Source organism: Hyposmocoma kahamanoa, unplaced genomic scaffold, assembly GCF_003589595.1.
Source record: "Hyposmocoma kahamanoa isolate Upper Pololo Valley unplaced genomic scaffold, ASM358959v1 64, whole genome shotgun sequence".
In the NCBI taxonomy this organism is placed as follows: domain Eukaryota; kingdom Metazoa; phylum Arthropoda; class Insecta; order Lepidoptera; family Cosmopterigidae; genus Hyposmocoma; species Hyposmocoma kahamanoa.
The window spans coordinates 6,780,084-6,800,039 of NW_020653852.1; the positions used below are offsets into that span (position 1 = coordinate 6,780,084).

Sequence of the window (19,956 nt, forward strand, 5' to 3'; positions counted from 1 at the left end):
AATTTTAAATATTCTCCATCAAAAAGGGTTTTAGCGATTATTACATATAAACATGTAACTTTTTTTTCACGTAGTCAAGACTGACTCAGTCTATGGAAAATGTTTCATTTTAAAACAAATATTTATCTAAAAAACACATTGCTATTTTCCAAGAATAGTGACTCACTTCAAATTTGATCCTGTTTTGACTTATTTTATTACTAACATTAATTTAAAATCTACATTTTATTGTGAATGGGATACCAAACTTTTAATTGGTTAGTATAATTATATGACAATATTGGAATGGACAATATTGGTTGGTACTTATTTTATAAATTACACAGGTACGCATCGTAACAGTATGGTAACACATCAAGCAGGTTAAAGTGTAGTAAAACTAAAATCTACGAATAAATACATAGATTGTGTAATTATAAAGGGTTGTACCCTAGTTAACAAGCACGCTGTGTCCATGCTACGGCCGCAAATTCGGAAGATGCCACACGGGCGTTGCGTCGTCGCAACTGCTTTGATTTCAACGGACTGCGTGCCACAAGAGCTGTTCCGTCGACACGCGCAGTTTCAACGCACCGTGTGGCATGTCGTTCTGATTTATATGTAGTACAACGCAGTTGCGATGATGCAACCCCCGTGTGGCATCTCCCTTCGGAACGGCGGCGTGTACAGCGGAGCGTTCCAAGTTTGCGGCCTAAGTTTCATAACGTAGTGCCGTCCACTTAAGAGCTTTAAATCGCAAAAATCTGAGGAGCACTGCCGCTGCGCCCGCTACTGTTACCCTGAGACATTAGTTGACAAGTCCAATGTTCCTGTATTTCTTCATATAACAAAAAGATCCGACTATACTAAAATTTGCCATCGTACAAGAGCTTTTTGAACATAATAATTATATTTTCATACATAATGTACGCGGTCAACGGGTTTTCGAGTCCAAATTGTATTTTGCTAAAGTTACCAGGATAAAGATCAATTAAAATATAATTGGACCTTTTTGTTATATCCTATGTACAAAATAAATAGTATCTAGGTAGGTACTTCTTTGGTACTTCCAATTATTATACAAGGATAATAGCTAACAGATTGGTTTATAAAGGTTGTCCAGAAACTAGAGAATAATATTCAAGGAGAGTCAGCTTACGTGAATACCGACAACTTCCGTTCGTAACAAAATATTTATTGAGAATTTTGAAAAAAAAAACAAAAACACAAAGTAACTCTTTGCATATTACAATACCTCACACGTAAGTTGTTGTAAGTCAAAATACCATTTTTCCTTTGTAACTTAAATATACCTATTTTTATGTATAAGTTCCATGTTTAAAAGTAAATAAATCACTTAGTGTTGTTTACTTTCAAACATGGAACCTATAATATACATAAAACAGGACATATACGTTTAAGTTACATAGCAAAATATGGTATTTTGACTTACGTGTGAGGTATAATTTATTGCCTATTTATTGGACACCCGTATACAAATAGGATTGTCGTTTACTGTTAACTGAGCGGTAAAAAGCCACCCGACAGGTCATATATCACAACTTCAATAATAAAGTAACGTAAACCGAAACCTAATTTTTGGAAACAGGTAAAATATATTTAAACAAATAACGTACGTGACAACAGTCAAATGGCATATTTTATTATTATTGGAAAAATTCTATTTTATTTACACAAGAGGTGGAAACTGGTATTTTGAAACAGTGTACAGACCTTACATCCAGTTTACGCACCAGTATAATTATCGATGTTATATATTGCTCTTGATATCATGCTTCATTTAATTATTCTTGATGTATTATTTGTTTTTCTACGACACGTTCAACAATTATCAAAGGTGATAAAGAAATAGAGTTAAAAAAAGATCATGCTTATTGTACAGTACACTTACTGTATTGTGGTGACAAAATAAACAACCTCCGTAGCCGAACGGTTACCATGCCGGACTGCCACGCAGAGGTCCCGCGTTCGAGAAATATTTGTATGGCCTACATTTATTTCTCTCGTGAGTTTGGGTGTGATTTGTGTTCATGGCACTGCGATCCAGGGCTTCCCTAGTGCGGGGAATGATGTATGTATGAGTATGTTAAAAAAAAATTACTTCCTAACTTATTTTTTAAATTTATTTTGTTAGTTTCCCAAAAATGTTATGTTTCGTATTAAGATACTTTATTATTGAGTGTGCGATATACTATTCAAAAACCCGATGTGAAATTTAGTGTTACAGCTTTTCGAGTCTCTAATCTTTTGTCTCTAAATTTAAATTTGTTTTTTTTTTAAATAAATGTATACACTTTCATAATCGATACTATCACAAGCAATCCAATATTTTTTAACGCAACTGTGTAATAAAATGTATCCATAAGTAAGCATGTATACAGCACAACAAAAAAAGTATATCCGATGATTATCCCTACATTAATTAATTTTAAAAGAATCTATAAAATCTTCAATTAATTAAGTACACTCAACACAATGCAATAAGTACATATAATATTGTAAAAATTATAAAACATTTTAAATTAAAAAAATGTTATATACAATTAAATAGCACAAGCTTAAACTAGTAATCTTTGTTGAACATTTAAATACTGTGCATTAAAAGGTCACTTGTAACAATATTATCACAATCATAATTTCAACCTGAGAGCTCATTTAAAATCCATCAAAATTATTTATATACAAACTTGTTGATAGTTTTTAAAATTAATATGAAATAGGTAGTTCCTACAGTCAAATGCTTAAATATGTGTTTTGGTTTAAATTTGTCAAAGTTAAAGACTTAACTAAGTAAAATATTACTTAAAGATCAGCAACTTTGTCAAATTTAAATTTTTAATACTCATAAAAACGATTCGTCCAAAACTGTCAACTTTAGGAAAAAGTTTTATTCAACCTTAAAACTAAAATTTATTGCAAGTTTATCACAAAATTCAGTCTATATCATCAGAACTTAATTGCCTTTCGCCTTCTGTTAAGAAAATTTGCATTGCCTTAAACAAAAGGTACAACCCTAGCATTCTACGTTCTTTTAACGGCCAACTCTCCACTACGCCATAATAATTGCCTACCTTTTGATTGGTCAGATTATTTACCCCTATGACGTCAATCATGGATGCCTCATAGGTGTACGCCTCGGCAGGAATGACGTTTAGAAATACATGTAAGCAAATTACGCCAAAATTATTTGACCATATGTCTAAGATCTTCTGAACTTTTTGGTCTTGCGATGTAGTGAAGTCTCGTTTCCATAGAGTTAAGGCTTGGTAGAGATGGGAATATGGACGGGTCCGTTTACCTAGAAATAAACATAATTTTAGTAGTTCTACATTCTTCTTCTTATCGTATTGATGGCTTACACTTATAATGTTTGTCAACAGATAAAACGATATGTCAATCAGCGTAAGGTAGGTACGGGTGTAGTATAGATAGACTATATTTATAATCTAACTGCAACATGTGGTATGTATTGCTTGGTTAGCAATTAAGTATATGTTTTATTTTAAATTGTATATTTTGTCACTTATATTCTGGAACCCCTACAATGTAGTATAGATAAGACTATATTCATAGTCTAACTGCAACATGTGGTGCGTATTGCTTGGTTAGCAAGTTTATGTTTAATGTTTGGTCTCCAGAATATAACTGACAAAATATTCAATACGCAACACATGTTGCAGTTTATTATATATATATATATATATATATATATTTAGTATATTAGTTGCAGACTATAAATATACTCTATCTATACTACACGGGAAAGGTATAGTAGTTCGTGCGAGGAGACTCTTTTCGTGCTTCTCAGTTCTAACAAGACGTTCAGTTTCACTGGTTTTTGCTGCCTTTATGTGATTTATTTTGTTATACTCTATTTGTTTTTATAGTCAAGAGCCATGGTTCCCAAAGTGGATTATATCGACTTCGAGAGTGCCACTCCAACCTACAAGGCGGTCTACGTCAGCGAAAAAAGAAATAAGGGATGCATGAGACGTCAATGAGGATTTACGAGAGTCGAGCCCGTCAAGGCAGGCGATGACCAAAATTTTAGCTAGTGGAATAATCCACGTTACGCACGTTAGAACCTATGTAAATGCATAATACTTTCTTATAATAGACATATGAATTACTCGTACCTATGCAGTACTTAAATATTTCACAAGAAACAAGACTTTCGGTTGCATAAATTCGAATTTCATCTTAAGTACGTGTCTACAGCTGCGTTAGTTTTGATTTCAAGAATAATGTTATATATAACAGTGTAGTGTAAAAATAGTTGATCAAAATCAGAAAACGTGCAATTTACCCTTGATTTACTTACTTAATTAATGTAAAATGAAGAGTTTAAACAAATTACTTTAATCGGAATAAGGACCTGTGGACTTATAACAGAGGCATTTTTATGTCTATTTCAGGCACCAGTCTCTTCGAAGTAAGGTTCAATGCACTCGCTAGACAGTAACCACTTTACATAAAACCTAAGGTGGGAGAGTATAAATAAATTATTACTATAATGGAAAATCTTAGGTTTTTAAAATAAATATTAGTTCAACGGGTTTATATCATAAGTAATATTATTAAAATTTAACATTTCTAGCCGTTCAGAGCAGTAGGTTCAAGCCACAAAACAGTTTAAAAAAAAGTACATTACACTCACTCTGTGATGGGCAGTGGGTAAAAACCCAATGAACCAGCTCAGGTTTTAACCGGGTTTTCGCCCAAAATCGTGGGCAGAAACAGCGAATATAAAATTTGATAAAATTTCATACTTATTACAAATTTGGATGTAAAAAAAATCCTTTTTTAGACGAGAACGAGGCAACTTCACACAATATCCACATTACTATCTATTAGTGAGAATCCACAAGATTGCAATCCTGTGGATACTTACTACTAGAAAGGCAAATCGAATCGTCTAGATTAAAACGCAATAAACATTATGAAACAATATCATTTTTCAACAAAACTCGCTTTATAAAAAATATATATTTAGCTGTAAATAGTTTTTGGCCTTGATTTTGTGCGTCAATGGGTTTTAACCTGGCGTTAGCAAAGTGTCGGGTTAAAACCCGGACGCTTGCCTATCTCTGTATCCTCGATCCCATTACCTATCTACAAGTGGGCAGTGCTGCCGTCTTTATTATAAACAACGTAATCGATATTTTTAGCGAAATTGAGTTATTAACATATCTGGAATCAGCAAAACGAGATCTACAACCCCCTCTAATCGGATATCTATATCTTATTTAATTTCAGTTTTATTGGTATGCAAAATGAGCTTAATTACATTTTAAAAAAAAACTTTAAGTGCCAATATCTCGAAAGTTACGAAAATGCAAATGCGTTGGTTATGACAAGTAGAGCAGAGTGGTACTAAGCGATTATGTGTTAATAACATAATACAATTACAACATGCAATTTCGAAGCTAACTTAATAAATTTAATTGTTTGTTATTTGTAAAATACAACAATCTCGCAGGACTATATTACTATCATCATAAACAACAACTTTAGTTCTATGACTTTTTCAAATATAAACCTTTAAAACCTTCTTGTACTAGCTGCGTATCTGACACTTTTTAGATCTGTTGTGTTTTTAGATCTCTTGCGTTCTTTCTTTTGCTACCGCACAAAGTTATCACCGTTTAGAGCGATCTTTTAAATATTTTTATTTTTGGACGAAAGTATGTACAATCTGATGAATTATTAAAAGTAATGGAACAAAAGTTGTTGTTTATGTTGTTAGTAATAAAGTCCTGCGAGGTTGATACATGTGTGTTTACAAATAACCCTGTAAAATTTAGGTTGACGGAGGCGACCGCGTCGTCGCGTTGTTTGAAACCTTAAACCAAAACTTCGATTCCCGGGCCGGGAGAAATATTTGTATGACCTACATTTATTGCTCTCGCGAGTTTGGGTGTAATTTGTGGTTGTCTATGGTGTGTCCATGGCATCTGCGACACTAGGTTTCCTTAGTGCGGGTCTATGTAGAGTGTGTGCGTTATTATTATTACTCTCTGGGTTTGGTACTCAAGTCAATTACGATGTTTAGACCTCAGTTACCATATCTCGGATTCTTTGGCTATTGTAGTTTCACTTCCAATGAACTTTTTTTATTATACCCAGTGACGGGATGAACAAGTGCGCCTGGTGGCAAGCGACACGCCTGTCCATAGCAATTGCAGTGCCACTTAGAGGTTTAAGGGTCGTATTCCAGAACTCTATTCAATGCTCAAATCAGGACTTGAGTATGATTTAAAGCACTAGAAATCATACTCAAGTCCTTGCCATTAGGGTCGTATTTCCAGTGCTTGAAATCATACTCAAGTTCTGACTTGACCATTGAGTAGAGTTCTGGAATACGACCCTAAATTACAAAGATTTGATCAAGTCCAATGTGCCTGTAATTTCACCACCACGCTTACCCATCTAAACCGCAACGAAATAATGTTCACATTTACTGCTTGGCAGGCGAGGCTGGTAGACAATAGCCTAACCTCTCGCCATAAAGAAACCCATGCCCGCTGTGGGACTTTTAAAATACCAAGTGACGGGATGAACAACTCGTGCGCCTAAGTGCGGTAAGCGACACGCCTATCCATGACAGTGGCAGTGCCACTCACTTAAATTGCAAAAATCACCCTGATACATAAGTTGAAAAGTCCTGTGTGCCTGTAATTTTACCAGTACCCTTTTCCTTCAAAACCGGAACATAGTAATGCTTACATTACTGCTTGGCGGCAGAAATAGTAAAGTGGCAGTACTACACAGGACGAACATCTACCTACTCATGCTTTGAGCAGCACTATAGCCAGTAGACAACAGAAACGTTTCTAGATGTAGAGGATTCACAAACTTATAATGGCTGAACCGTAAATCTTACCTTTTCCCACATAAAATATAGAATTGACGAAAGTATTCCAAGTTTCTGAAAGACTTTGTTTGCTGGCTCTGGCGGGCAGATTGGCGGTTGATCTTGGATCCAGAAGCAAATACGTAAAAGATGCCTTCGTGTTCCCTTCGCGCCAATTCTTTTTCGGGTTAGCGAAGTCATTACGCGCTTTATTTTCAAGTTCTATGTATGGATCTAAGTTTTTCATCCATTCATCTGAACGTAGCGACTTCTCTAGTACTACGCTGTAGGCTGTGAAAAGTAAGAAATATTTATTAGAAGTAACGGATAATTTTAGTGATGGAGGAAAACCCGCTCAATTATATGATCGTAGATAGCGTAAAAATAACACGCGGTTGTAGCAGGTCAATGTAAACTTATGTAACAACACGTAAATAGCATGCTAATATGTTGGCCCTTGTAAGATTGTACTAAAAATCATTATGAAATTATGTACCTTTGCGGAAAATAAATTTACTGACTTTACTTGTTGATTTAAACTTTTTCAATACCATTATGCTATTAAACTAAAAAGTATTTCACAACATTATTTATCAAAAATAAATCATGAGAAAAATAATATAAAAATGACGTTGTCAATAATGTGCATGAAATAGAAATTCAATGCTAAAAATCTGTTTGGTTGTGTAAGTCAATTTTGTCAATTATTATGGTGTAACATTTTTTTGGTCAATAATTATAAAAACATACTTTTTCCTTTATTACTAATGGTAGCCAGAATAGGATTCTTTTTAAGCGCCTGTAGTTTCTTCAAATACAAAGTTCTGGTACTATTTTGGATAGGTCCTGCGTTGAAACCGAGTTTCAGCAACTCTGCCCGTAGAGTGTTATTATCATATTCCACCGAAGGCGGTAAAGACGATGCCACAGAGACTATTGTATGATCAGGACTCTCGTCTTCCACAGGTAATCTGTTGAAAGGTAATAAGCAAACCAATGTATACCTTTTCGTGTAGGAATTTCCGACGCGTTCGATATCCCAGGTAAAAGATAGTCCTCAATGAATGGCCAATTTTGCTGTGTTAAATTTTCTGGAAGTTCTTGTAGACCCGCAATAGAACTATATTTAAAATTTTGACCGAATTTTTGTGAAATTTTTATTGAAGGGTGGTACTTTACGTTCGTATTAATTTTAGATGTACTCGTTGTAGTAGCCAAGTATAAACTTGACGTGTTCGACGGTGTAATGCATCTTGAGGTTTCTTTTGAACCCATTGCAGGACTTTTGCGTTGAAAAGTTTGTCCGAATGTCGTGGATATTTTTATTGAAGGGTGATATTTAATGTTTATAGGTATTTTAGATAGATTCGAACTGTTTAAAGTTGAATGGGTGCAATTTGAAGTTTTTCGGGGATCCATTACTATTGAATTGATAGCTGGCCGAAATTCGATGATTGTTATTTTTTTGTGTGTGTATGTTACTCAATCACTCCAACATTTGTTAACCGACTTCGATTATTCTTTTTATTGGAAAGTAGTGGTCCCATTAAAATTTGAAGAAAATATCCTACTGTAAGGGTGGAACATTAAGGGATGAATCTGGTTTATTGGATTTCCCTCGTTTTCCATTAACCAATTTCGATAAAACTTGTAATTGCACAAACTTTTGAGACTGGTTTCTTTGTTATAAAAAAGTTGTTATTATTTGGATGTTTTCAATACATATCTGATTGGTTAAATCTGAAGTTTTTGTAGTTGGTTCGTAATATGTAACACTTAGAAATTCACTTTTCGATACTGTTCCGCAATTATTTAAAACTTGCGATTATTCAATCTTTCACATGTTTTTACTGCACTAAACATTGTTATTTAAGTTGTTTTTTAGCAATACACTACACGATAATTATATTATTAGTTCGGTGCCTCCAATGTATTTATAATCAATACTTGAATGTATTTATTTATATGTTAACAAATGTTTCCCGATAACAATTAGATAACGATAGGAAATTATACTATCTCCTTTGAAAAGTCCATAATATCTCTATTGAACTGATATATTTTAATTTATAATTTAAATATCCAGTATTATTAATCGAGAGATAAGAAACCGGAATCATTCTCTAGTTTTCCACCCTTAGAGGTGGATTATTCTATTCAAATTTAAATGGGCCAATACTGAGGTACCCTCTTTCCAACAAAAAAGAATTATCTAAAGCGGTTCACATCCACAGTTATCGCGTTACATACAAAAAAATTTGTCGAATTTCGCACCTTCTCCTTTTTTTGAAGTCGTTAAACAATAAAGTGCCTCCGTGGCCGATCGGTCACCAAGCTGGTCTGTCACGCAGAGGTCCCGGGTTGGATTCCCGGGCCGGTAGAAAATACTTGTATGGCCTACATTTATTTCTTTAGTAATTTGGATGTAATTTGTGGTTGTTCATGGCACACACGATACAGGGTTTCCTTAGTGCGGGGCTATGAGTGTGTGCGTTATTGTTATAAAAATTCCAAATCTTTCTAAATACCTTTAGAATAGTATATTCTAAAAGTACAGTCACAACTCACGGAAAACTCATGTCGATCACATTTATTGAATAAGTATAAAAATTTGAAACTATTGTAAGAATACTTTACACAAATTATGAATTGCTCTCGGATACGATTTATGTATTATTTTGTGATAATAGTTCTGGTAAACGAAACGCAGCGAGCGAAGCTTTCTTGACATCCACTCAAATTGCAAAGTCTATGCATGAAATTTGAAAAAATGCTAGATCGAAGCGAAGCCCAATGTTTTGAATTTTATGACCTGGGATAATTGAGGTCATCGTGTTAAGGGTATGGAAAACATATTGAAATGCAAAATTTTTCGCGTGCAGAAGTACAGAATTGTAAAAAAAGGAAAATAAAGACTGCTGCGTTGCGGAAGTGAGCCGACACTCCACTTAGTATATATGAATATTATTAAAGTATCTGAGAGAGGTACACCTCAAACAAATCATGTATACTCGAACAAATGATACAAATGTCGATCGGATTATGATTGTCTATTAAAATAGTCAAGTTAAACGATGCGAGTGGAGGAGACGAAGTGGGTTGGTAGGAAAGTGGCGACGGAAGTTCATAGTCACTGCCTACCCCAGTGAGAGACAGATAAAATGGTGAATGCATTAAAATTGTATTCCCTTACAAATATCCGGCCGACATATTTAGTAAGGCGACCTGACATTTCTTAACTCGTTTAAAGTGGTTTTTGTTGAAACTGTTTGTTACATCGACTATAAAATACTTGATGATTTGTTATCACGAGTTGAAGTTTATAGATTAGATAATCGGGAACTGAAATTTGGTAACACCTTTTTGATAAACTCAATAACTTTCCGACTTCACGCGCTATAAAAAAGGAGAGTCCAACAAAATTTCAAAAGTTAATAAATTAATTCTTTTTTTAATATTTAATTTACTTTGCACTAGAAAGTACCAGTTTACTTTAGTTTCTCATTTATTTTAATTGCAATAACAATGGTTTTACATTTTGCACTTTACCTCATATTGTTGACTGCCTAATTATATTGCTAGAGGGTTGCTCACATATATCAACTCAATACACGAATGTAAATGAAATAGACGTATAAAATCCATTACTTTACCTTCTATACGACATATATGTCAAGTAATTAAAGAATTGTTTGGTTTATATATGTTTAGTTCGTTTTTACATGTTAATAAGTATTTAAGAACTGTAAACTTATTATATATTATATTTAGTAACTGTAAATGTTAATAACTATTACATGCTAAGATAGACTTTATATAAGAATATATTACTTACACAACAGAAGAGACAAGCAATCTCCTTTCAATTAGCACTACATTTTCCTCTTTGTCTTCATATTTATATTGCTCTTCTACATTGGCTATGACAATACTGCCTCCGGATAAATTACTACTAACGCCACTGCTTGCCGATGATCGCCTGGTATTATAAACTCCTATATCAGTCTTGCAATCACTCTTACTGCTTGATGACAACCATTCATTTGTCTTATTCTGAACCACTATAAGAGCTTTATCTAAATCTTGACTACAGTCATCACTACAGTCTTCAGTGAACATAGATTTCGAATTATCAGCCAAATTTTTCTTTTTCAAGCTAGACTTTGTGTTATAATTCCTATGCGCTATACTATTAGGTGAACCAGGTAAAGAGAAGTTCTCATATATGCTAAACCGTTGTTTTACATTCTCATTTTTATCTTCATCTGATGTTATATCTAACCTCTGTATACCACTTATTTCTACAGGTGTAACTGTTGTTTGACAAGTCTTATAGGAGTTATTATGCGTCTCATTTATAGTCTTATTTACATCATCTGTGAGATCAAGTGTGATATTTTTAGTAATATTTATGCTTCTCCAATCTGGATTGTTTTCTATAGTGAATGTATCACTAAGAATTGTGGGATAGAGTTTGTTCATAACGAAATTGTGCTTATCACACCATTGTCTGACCATTTCTGATTTTCTCATCGTACTATTTGTTTGGTTTTCAAGTAGTGGTTCATATTCGGCGACTATTTGATCTGTAGTCACTAATATTCTTTCTGAAATATTAAAAGAAAAAAATATGTTAATAATAAATGGAAATACCTAGAACAAGCTCCGACGTCTATTTGAGGTGGTGTGGATGTTAACAAGACTGACAGTGCAAAAGCTACAGGTCACCCAGAGGGCTATGGAATGTTCGATATATCTCTCCCAGATAATAATAATAATAATAATAATAATAATAATAATAATAATAACGCATACACTCAACATAGCCCCGCACTAGGGAAACCCTGTGTCGCGGGTGCCATGGACACACATAGACAACCACAAATTACACCCAAACTCACGAGAGAAATAAATGTAGGCCATACAAATATTTCTCCCGGCCCGGGAATCGAACCTGGGACCTCTGCGTGGCAGTCCGGCGTGGTAACCGTTCGGCCACAGAGGCAGTTATCGAATCGATCTATATATATAGATCGATTCGGGAACACAGGGATCCGAAGAAGAACGAATCCTATAGATATAGAGAAGGTGTTAGCAGAAAGTGGAAATGGGCAGGCCATAAACGGAGGCCTAGAGAAGTGTGCACAAGCGTAGGTAAATAATAAAAGCAAGAAAGGCCGTCGTAGAGAACGCGAGCGTCGCATCGTAAACAACCCCCTGCCGAAGGAGGGAGAGGCTAGGCCCCCAGTGGGTGGCGCAAGCGGCCCAGGGACTGCATCAGCACGGTCAAACCCCTTCTAACAGCAAACCGGCAGAGAGCATGCAGAGGTCCTCGACCATTGCCAAACGTGCCCGCCTTGACAAGACAATATCTCCTAGAGGCGAGCACAAGCGGCAAAAGGTTGAGAGGCCCGCCCAGCATCGAACCTACGCCGAGGCCACAGGCCAGAACTCATGGCGGTAATGATTTCAGCCAAAACTGGCTACATACGGAGCCCCGATGCCGACATGGTTCAGGTGGTCCTATGTCAGCACCTCGCGCAAGGAGCGGAGGAGTGCAGCGAGGAGGACGTCAGCCCTTAGTTTCGAGGTAAACCTGTCTACAGTAACGGGTACCTGAAACTGTGGTGTCAGGACACAGCCACTTTGCAGTGGCTAGAGGATGCCATTAGCACCATCAGGCTGCCATCTGGGGAGCCCCTCTCATTGAAAAATGGGGTGGAGGCTCCTCGGAGGGTGGTCTGCGAACTACTCATCCCTGGTCATTGGGAGGTGCGCGTCGAATCGGCCGCATCCTCAAGTGGCAAAACCCGTGGGCGTATGCACGCCGCTGGGTTGTTCACAAGCTGCAGCAGCATAGTGAACACTCCTTCGTAGTGGTGAGCCTCCCAGAAGAACTTGTCCCCGCGGTCCTGGGGCTACCTGGGGCACGGTCTACCTCAGGTTCAGATCCAAGAGGGGCCTGTACACCGATGTGCCACCTGAGAAGACGGGCACAACAGCGACGCGGATGGACGTGTTCCCGGAGTCCTCCACCGCCTCCGATATCCCCGGAGAAGGTGAAGGGCCCTCCTTGACCCCCGTCTCTGCGGACGCCGCTGTCAAACCGGTGGCGACCAGCAGTGATGACGAGTGCGTGTTGGGGATGGGAGACATCCGACTGAGCGAGGACGTGGACGAGTAGCTGTTATCTCCTGATGGCGGCTTCCCCCTCGCTTAGTAAACTTCACATCGTCCAGAGCAACCTCCACCACAACCAAGCCGCAACGGTTCAGCTCCGGAAGTGGTTGGACGCTAACAACACAGCCATGGCGCTCAACCAGGAACCGTAGATTAGTGCCCGTGGCCAAATAAATGGACTCTCACATCTGAGAGGTAAGCTACTATCGACTACCATCTCAGATAAACCTAGAACTTGCATATATTACTCTAATAACTTACATGTACAGCCACTAACTGAATTCTGTTCCAGAGACCTGTGTGCAGTAAAGCTTTTAGCTGACGCGGCCACGGGTCTGCCTGAAGTGGTGCTCGCCTCTGTCTATATGGCGGAGATTGATGTGCCACCACCGCAGGAAATGGTACAGCTAATCAATTACTGCGAGCAGAACGGCCAGAATATCGTCGTGGCTACTGACTCCAATGCCCACCATCCGTTGTGGGGCATGGAACTCGCAAATGAGAGAGGTCTTGTACACAAGCAAACAGAATAATGAAAATCCTAGGCAACTCAAATTCAACTGAGCTAGGTTCAATACGCAAAATAGACAACACATACACTTCCCCTGCGGAAACAGGAAGAACCCTACTGGAAGTACATTTCCCAGGATGTAGGTTCGTCCAAGACGACGGTGCGAAGAAAAGAACTACATCACATCGATCCATAACTGGCGATACGCTGAACAAGTTGTAACATACGAAAAGACAAAATGGGCAGTAAACACCTTTGAACCGTACAAAGCTCCGGGCCAAGATGGAGTATTCCCTGCACTCCTACAATAGGCCGGAGACACACTGGTCCAGGCACCTGGTCAACATCTTTCGGGCCTGTCTAGCATTCAGCTATGTGCCCCACAGCTGGCGAGAGGTAAAAGTCATATTTATACAGAAACCAGGAAAACCCGACTACAATGACGCGAAGTCCTTCAGACCAATCAGCCTCACATCGTTCGTCTTAAAGACATTAGAAAGGTTATGTGACAGAGAACTGAGGGATGGAGCGCTTAAGAACATACCATTACACGGAAACCAACATGCATACAGCCAAGGCAAATCTACTGAATCGGCTCTTCATGCCGTTGTGGGCAAGATAGAAGTGGCCATTAAAGACAAAGCAATCTGCCTAGGCAGATTTTTTGAAAACGTTTATAGATATTCAGAAAACCTTTATAGATATTGAAGGAGCCTTCGATAAAACCAACTTCTCCAGCATATAATCAGCAATGAGAAGGCACGAAGTAGATGAAGTGCTAATTAGCTGGATTAGCAACATGCTGAAACAAAGAACAATAAAAACAACAGCAAATGAGATCCCATGGGCCATAGTAGCGAAGGGGTGCCCTCAACGAGGGGTATTGTCGCCTCTGCTGCGGAACATGGTCGTAAATGACCTCATCATTAAACTAAACAAAGAACATTTCTATACAGTAGGATATGCTGATGACATAGCTATACTGGTAACAGGAAATTATGCCAATACACTCTGCGACATTACACAAGCTGCTCTCCGAATTGTGGAAAGATGGTGCAGAGCATACAAACTATCGGTAAACCCACCAACCCAAAACAAACAAACGACTACCAGGTAACTACCGATTACCCAAACTCTTCAGCACAGAACTACAGATATCAACCGAAGTCAAGTACTTGGGAGTAATACTGGACAAGTTGAACTGGAACAAACATCTGAACAACAAAATTCAAAAAGCTACTATTACCTTCTGGCAGTGCCATAGAATGGTAGGTAAACAATGGAGACTTTCACCCAAGATAACACTATGGCTCTACACAGCGGTGATAAGACCCATGATCAGTTACGGCGCGATAGTATGGTGGCCACGAAACAAACTGACGACCGCAATCGACAAGCTGGACAAATTCCAAAAACTCGCTTGCATGGCGACGACTGGCTGCATGAGGACAACTCCAACTGCGGCCCTCGAAGCGATCCTGGACCTTCGATCCCTCCCACTGTTCATCAGACGGGAAGCGGCGTCAACAGCAGTGCGTCTAAACAGAGCTGGCCTTTGGAAGCACATGAGGACCCCACATACAGAAATCCTTTATAAGACAGTCATAGAGGAACCGCTACTGGAGGCGGTTGTGGATAGGATCCCAAAACAATACATCTTTGACAAAAAATACAAGATACAATTGTTTTCTCTGAGGGGTTACACATTGTAGTTGGAAACGCCGGAACACTAAAGTAGGACACGCGCTATTGTCTCCTTGAGGAATTAACCAAGTAAAACTCTTGATAGAAAACATGTTGAGATTTCTTGCATATCTAAGTTCCCAATAATTCACAGGCATTTGTAATTTGTCATAAATTACAAAACTAAATATGATTTCAAAACAAAAAAGTATATATTAAGCATAGCTTAACTGTGATGTGCACACAAGTTTGGTTTCAAGTCTTTGTTTGTTCACTTTAGCCTGTACAAATGTTTTGGCAAAAAAGAATCTAGTTGTGTGCATGTCTGTTGACCTCATGTTTGTTTGCACTATAACAGTACTGTAAATATTAAATTAAGAAGTTTCTAACGTCTCTGGAGTACTAAAGGATCGTGGTTGCGGACATTTAAAAGGTTAAAGGCTTAAGTCCATCTACAATTACCAAAACTTACCTAAGTCTAAAGAATATGCACAAGTAGATTCAAATGAATCGTCCTTTTCGTCTACAACATTGTGGAAGTAATCAAATACATCCCATTGTTGTTCTCGAGCAGCGTAATCAAATGCAGTCAACCCATCTAAGTCACATCTTAATGGATCTCCTCCGCAACCAATAAGAAGTTTGATATTGTCCAGACGGCCCCATATTGCTGCTATGTGGACTGGAGTTATACCGTCTTCATTGCTGAAAGACAAACATAAATAATAAGCGTCAGACAATAATGTCAATTCCTTGGTCTCAAATTAGGGAATTTTCTGTAGTATGAGTACTAGAGCATTTGAATTGACTCTGGAGCACTACCCAGGACACTCCGACCAGTACTCTGCATAATTATTAATACAAAGATTGAACACTCAGAAAAAATTCCTTCAATCTGGCTGGATTCGAACCGATGTCTTCTAGCATATCGTGCCTGATGCTATACCAACTAAGCCATACAAAGAATCAGCAGACCTCACAAATTTTTCAATGTGTTTTATTATCTTATATTATAAAAGTTAACTGCCCTTCATTGGTCCTACCAGGAATTGAACACAGGACCCAGCTCAACTCATCCAGCACCCACAGTACAAACCATATGCTCACAGGGGTCATAAGTAACCATTTATTTGTTATGTATAATAATATTAATATTAGCCTCTATTGCCGATACATGTCTCAAATGTTACTATACAATTCATTAATAAAAAATGCAGTACATTTCATTATTATACAATATAAAAAATAACCATTCTTAAATTAATAATAAAAACAATCAATATAAAACATACATAATATTTTAATTAAAAATTAATACTTCTTAATAATTTCATTATAAATTTATGTATTTTTCTGTGATTAAATTACCTCTACCTCACTAGTTACTTTTTCAATTACAAGTTTGTATTCAGACAATATTTCATTATACAAATCTTGGAAATGAAGCAAATTTTTTGTTACACTTCAATGGTGGATTTGTTGACAAACCAACATTTCAGTTTCATTACAGGCCTTATGGTCATGGCTGACCAAGGTGTTAAAGTTATCAACCAGTTATGTCTAATATTAACGCAAATCATCCCATTTTAATTTTCTTTTTGTAATATTAAGTGATGGGAAGAACAAGTTGGGCACCTGTTGGTAAACGACATGCCCATCCATAACAGTTGTAGTGCCACTCACAGCTTTAAATAGCAAAGATATGAGGTGGCACTGCCTCTGCACCAATTGCCCTGAGACATAATTTGAGAAATCCAATTGTGCCTTTAATTTCACCAGCATCCTTACCCTTCAAAACCGGAATGCAGTAATGCTCACATTACTGCTTGGCAGCAGAAATAGGTAAGGTGGCAGTACTTCCCTGGATGAAGTCTTTCACAAGGAGCTCTACTGCTAATAAACTATATTAATATGAGACATAACTGGTTGATGACTTCACCTTCTCAGTCAGCCAAGGCTGTGGGACCTATAAATAAACTAACACATCCATTGACTTACAAATAAATGGATGACGGGTCTAATACAAAAACCACGAAAAAAATGTCCCAAGTCAACCTATTCGAAATTTAAATTGTTATGTCATCGCAGTATCGCGCTGTCCGTAGAACAAATGAAGACTAAAGCGGAGTGTCGCGCTCTGTATACGATTTTAGCGCCTTACAAGTGCGGACACTTTTTAGCGCGGACCCGACGTCCATATAATTGTAAGTCAATGAATACATCGGTTTGTTTGAAAAAACCAGTATACACTACTTACATTTAAAAAAATTGTATTTATGAAATTTATTTAGATTCAAAAGGTTTTATTTCAGATGTGTAGCAATCACAAAAACCTAAGAACTTGAGAACAAGATCTTGTTGCAAAAGTTGTGCAATACTTTTGCAGAAATGATAAAAATTTCAAAAATTTAAAGTAAATGTCTTCATACCATAAGTTGGGAACAGCCCCATGTTTTAACAATAATTCTGTGCATTCCCTAGACTTCTGTATAGGGTCTATACCGACTGCTAAGTGGAGAACTCCAATGCCTTTGCAAAGCAATATTTCATTTAGATCAACTTGAGTCTGTGTTAAAAAACTTTCCACAGATCTGAAAAAAAAAACAATACAAATAAGTAATATGCAGCCACTGACTTACAATTACATGCAGCTGATCTATTCACTCTTATACCAGTTGCAAATGAATAATACAAAAAGGAAATATATTTTTCTATTTAGACAAACTTGTATGGTATTTGATAAATTAATAAATGCATTTCTATGAAGAATTTGAAAGAAATTGATTTAAATTTAATCATTATAGTGTATGTAGTCGATAAATTTTGTGATTTATGTATAAATGCTTACATTCAAGAACAATATTAAACAATTATTATTGGTACATACCTTACGTCACCACATTGAATTAAATCGTATAATTTGAACAACTCCTTAGTGGAACCCATGGTTTCGCAACTTAGATAATAATTATTAGTCATAGGCGGTCGACTTGTAAAAAGTGAGACCATTTCCTGTGTAGTTTCCTGTTACGTTATAATGTTAATAAAGAATTAATTTTAATATTTCATTTAGTACGTAAACACGAGTGTGTATTCCAAGTAACGATGATTTGAAAATCGCTCCCACAATCACATTTTTAAAGTTAAATTCATTCAAACAAGTCTATTTTTGTTGAATTTCAAATTAACGTCACACTTTCGCGAAATGTCCTTTGTTTATGTTTGGTTTGCGTTACGTTCGACGCTAGGTTCGAGATAATTTGAAGCGTTTATTTCGAAGCACAAACTTATTATTGACTCATACTTTTTATTGTCCGATGTTTAATTTACTTATCATTAGGGTTAGTAAATTTACTAGAATTTTATTTTTTTTATAAATATTCATCCTTACTTCAATACATACAACATCAATGACAGACGTTGTCGGTGATCAGTGCACATCATATGCACAGAACACTATCATAATATGTGTTCTTTTTCCATCCTTTAAGATGACTTGTGTACTTTTGTTGTGCACTTGATGTACATAGCAATGCATAGATGGCAGCACTAGTTGCAATGTTAAAAAGTGTTATGCTCAATTAATACGTATATAAAAAAAACCAGAAGTTGGTTCTTTATTTCTTTGGCTCTGAAATGTGTATTTTTATTTAAATATCAGACCAAACAATAATTTTCAATTAAGTTAAATTGTGTAGTTATAATCAATGGGTTCCAACCGCGTAAATACGCGTATTCCATCCAATTAATCGATTCTAAATAGAATAATTTTTGTTCAAGTATTTGTTGATTACAAGTAGTGTCAATTTTAAAAATAATGTCCATCTTTTTGTAACAGAAGATCTTATCGATTAATTTAAATAATGAAAAGCACGTCGATGAAATGAAATAAAATTAAATGAAACAATTTATTTCAGACAGTTACAAGTTCATATGGTGTTAGTAGGTACTTACAAGCTTACAACTATGTTAGTAGACAGCAAAGTATTCATTTTCATGAATAAGGATGGATATCCAATACTTAATGATTGGGCTGTCCATCCTCTCTGCTACCTACCACTTTCATATATATACAAAGTACTTTGTGCCTACCACCTTAGGAAGTCTGTTGGTGCTGCCTCTCATTCTGGCCAACAGGGATGCCACTCTCTTGCGAACGACTGCCTGAAAACTATCAATTTTAGCCTCCGCGAACATTCTCGAGGCATTACAGTATCGAGGCAGCCCCAACAATCCCTGAGGGCGTTGTTGAATATATATGAAGTTGCGACTGCCTTAATTAATTTTACTAGATGGTTTTCTGTTGATAATTGATCAAATTGATGAATGGCAAGACAAATGAAAAAGTTACTGCTGACAAAATATGGTAAAATCTTATTAAACAGAAGAGGTTTACTTAATGACGGCCTTGTGTGAAATTTTTGTGATTTGTATATTATTTCTCGGATTTCTAACTCTGCTACTTTGCATTTTTGGATAGCATCTCAGGTGGGATAAACTAGACCACCTTTGTCCTCGAAAGCAATGAACTCATACGTATGACCAACTCGAGGTTTTTGTAAAGACAGAACATTGTTAATTCTTTGCTTAAAATTACAAATACTACTGATAATAGATACTACAAAAATGAAAAAAAAAAAACGAAACGTTACTAAATATTATATCAAAAGAGTTATAGAATATTTTTATAATATTGCTAAGGTCATAATAATTTTTGTGCCTTGTTTTC

At 36.5% G+C, this 19,956-nt stretch overlaps 1 protein-coding gene across 1 annotated transcript; it reads right to left on the reverse strand.

Moving 5' to 3' along the window:
- Window positions 1-2,725: 2,725 nt before the first annotated feature.
- On the reverse strand, window positions 2,726-18,173 carry LOC113231026 (ankyrin repeat and LEM domain-containing protein 1-like). The gene is made up of 7 exons (XM_026465169.1): window positions 18,115-18,173; window positions 17,657-17,818; window positions 15,700-15,932; window positions 10,689-11,460; window positions 7,604-7,824; window positions 6,884-7,144; window positions 2,726-3,298 (listed from the first exon to the last, which is right to left on the reverse strand). Exons 1-7 carry the CDS (start codon window positions 18,171-18,173, stop codon window positions 2,934-2,936), a joined length of 2,073 nt encoding a protein of 690 aa, XP_026320954.1. The 3' UTR covers window positions 2,726-2,933.
- Between the last annotated feature and the right edge of the window lie 1,783 nt (window positions 18,174-19,956).